Below are 1592 nucleotides of genomic sequence, written 5' to 3' on the forward strand. Positions count from 1 at the left end.
CAATCATTTGTTCGCGCTTCCTTCTGTCGAGCACTTCAAACATAACCTTCGATTCTCGCCGGTCCCGTTCCGCGTCCTACCCTATCCTGTCCGCCATCCATCCCATCCTATCCCTCGATCGGAAAGTAGTTGCTGGCCTTCCCTCACCCTTTCGCCCAAGAAAAATAATAAATTCCTGGCTTGCGACTCCATTGGTGCGCTTCCCAACGCATTTGCCGCTGGTTTAGACCAGGCAGATATTTGCGCTGCCGGAGAACCTCAGCTCCTCGTTCGCTGGCTCGATTAAATAGAAAAAATATTGAAAAGGGAAAAAAGGGACATACACCAAGTTCATTCCACCCAACCAGCGCGTCAACCATGGAGTATCCCCCTCAATACCAACAACCTCACAATCAGCACCCACATGCATCCTCACACATCCCTCCCTACCAATCCTCAACTGGTAATGCTGGCCCGCCGGTCGGGTCTATCACGTCCCCCACAAACCCTCAACCGCACATGCAACACCCCCATTCAAACCACCAGGCTTCTCCAATCCTCCCTTCACAATCACATTACCAACAAACACAAAGTGCGCCCGGCCAGGTACACCAGCAGATGAACTTCCCTCAACAGTACGCTCCACTCCCACAAACGTATGGAATTTCTCCTACCCAAGCCGCTGCTGCCGCTGCCGCAATGGCCACTGCCGCTGCCTCGGGTCATCAGTTCTACCAACCGTTGCATCAAGACTCAATGGGAGGTGGAATGCCACCAGGCGCTCGGGGTTCACCAAGGTTACCATCTTCTCAGGTGAAAAATGAACGACATCCAAGATCGCCACCCCAAGTACCTGGCCAAATGGCACCGCTCTCCAACCAAGTGCAAATGCCGCAAAACGCGTCGATACAACAGCAACAACAACCATCATCACAACAACAGTCACAACAACAGCAACAACAGCAGCAGCAGCAGCAGCAACAGCAGCAACAACGTCGCATGAGCCAACAGATCAGCAGCCCCCATGTACAAAACGCCCAACCCGCCCTCAACCATAGCCACAACCACACCATGCAACGACCCCCACCGGGCCCCTCACCCATGTCCGCCCCGCCTCAACATCCTCAGCATCCTCAACACCCGCAACATGCGCAACATGCGCAGCACCCCCCACCGCCACAACAGCAACAGCAACAGCAACCCCCCCAACCTTCCCAAGACCTCGTCACCACAACCTCCACCTCTGCTCCTTCCGCCCCACCCGCTGAAGAATCACCTCTTTATGTCAATGCCAAGCAATTCCACCGCATCCTCAAGCGGCGCGTCGCGCGACAAAAGCTTGAAGACCAACTTCGCCTCACCTCCAAGGGCCGCAAGCCCTACCTCCACGAGTCACGACACAACCACGCCATGCGCCGGGCCGCGCGGGCCAGTGGCCGATTCCTGACAGCCGAGGAAGTAGCGCAGATGGAGAAGAACGCCGCGCTAGGCGTTACTGGGATTGAGAATGTGCCGAATCATGGAAATAATAACAATAATAAGAACAATAACTCCTCTGGTGTTGGTGGGACTGAAAGGAATTCACATCCGCACGTTCATACGCACGCATCTGC

At 54.9% G+C, this 1592-nt stretch overlaps 1 protein-coding gene across 1 annotated transcript in view; it reads left to right on the forward strand.

Moving 5' to 3' along the window:
• Positions 1 to 678: 678 nt before the first annotated feature.
• The window catches only part of HCAG_08326 (predicted protein), a gene marked incomplete at both ends in the record, with an annotated part of 1509 nt that continues 595 nt past the window's right edge, over positions 679 to 1592 (forward strand). The window contains one exon of the mRNA XM_001536494.1: positions 679 to 1539. Within this exon, the coding sequence (XP_001536544.1) occupies positions 679 to 1539 (861 nt within the window). The remainder of the gene's footprint in view (positions 1540 to 1592) is intronic.

This window comes from Histoplasma capsulatum, genomic scaffold (genome assembly GCF_000149585.1).
Source record: "Histoplasma capsulatum NAm1 scaffold_11 genomic scaffold, whole genome shotgun sequence".
Classification (NCBI taxonomy): Eukaryota; Fungi; Ascomycota; class Eurotiomycetes; order Onygenales; family Ajellomycetaceae; genus Histoplasma; species Histoplasma mississippiense.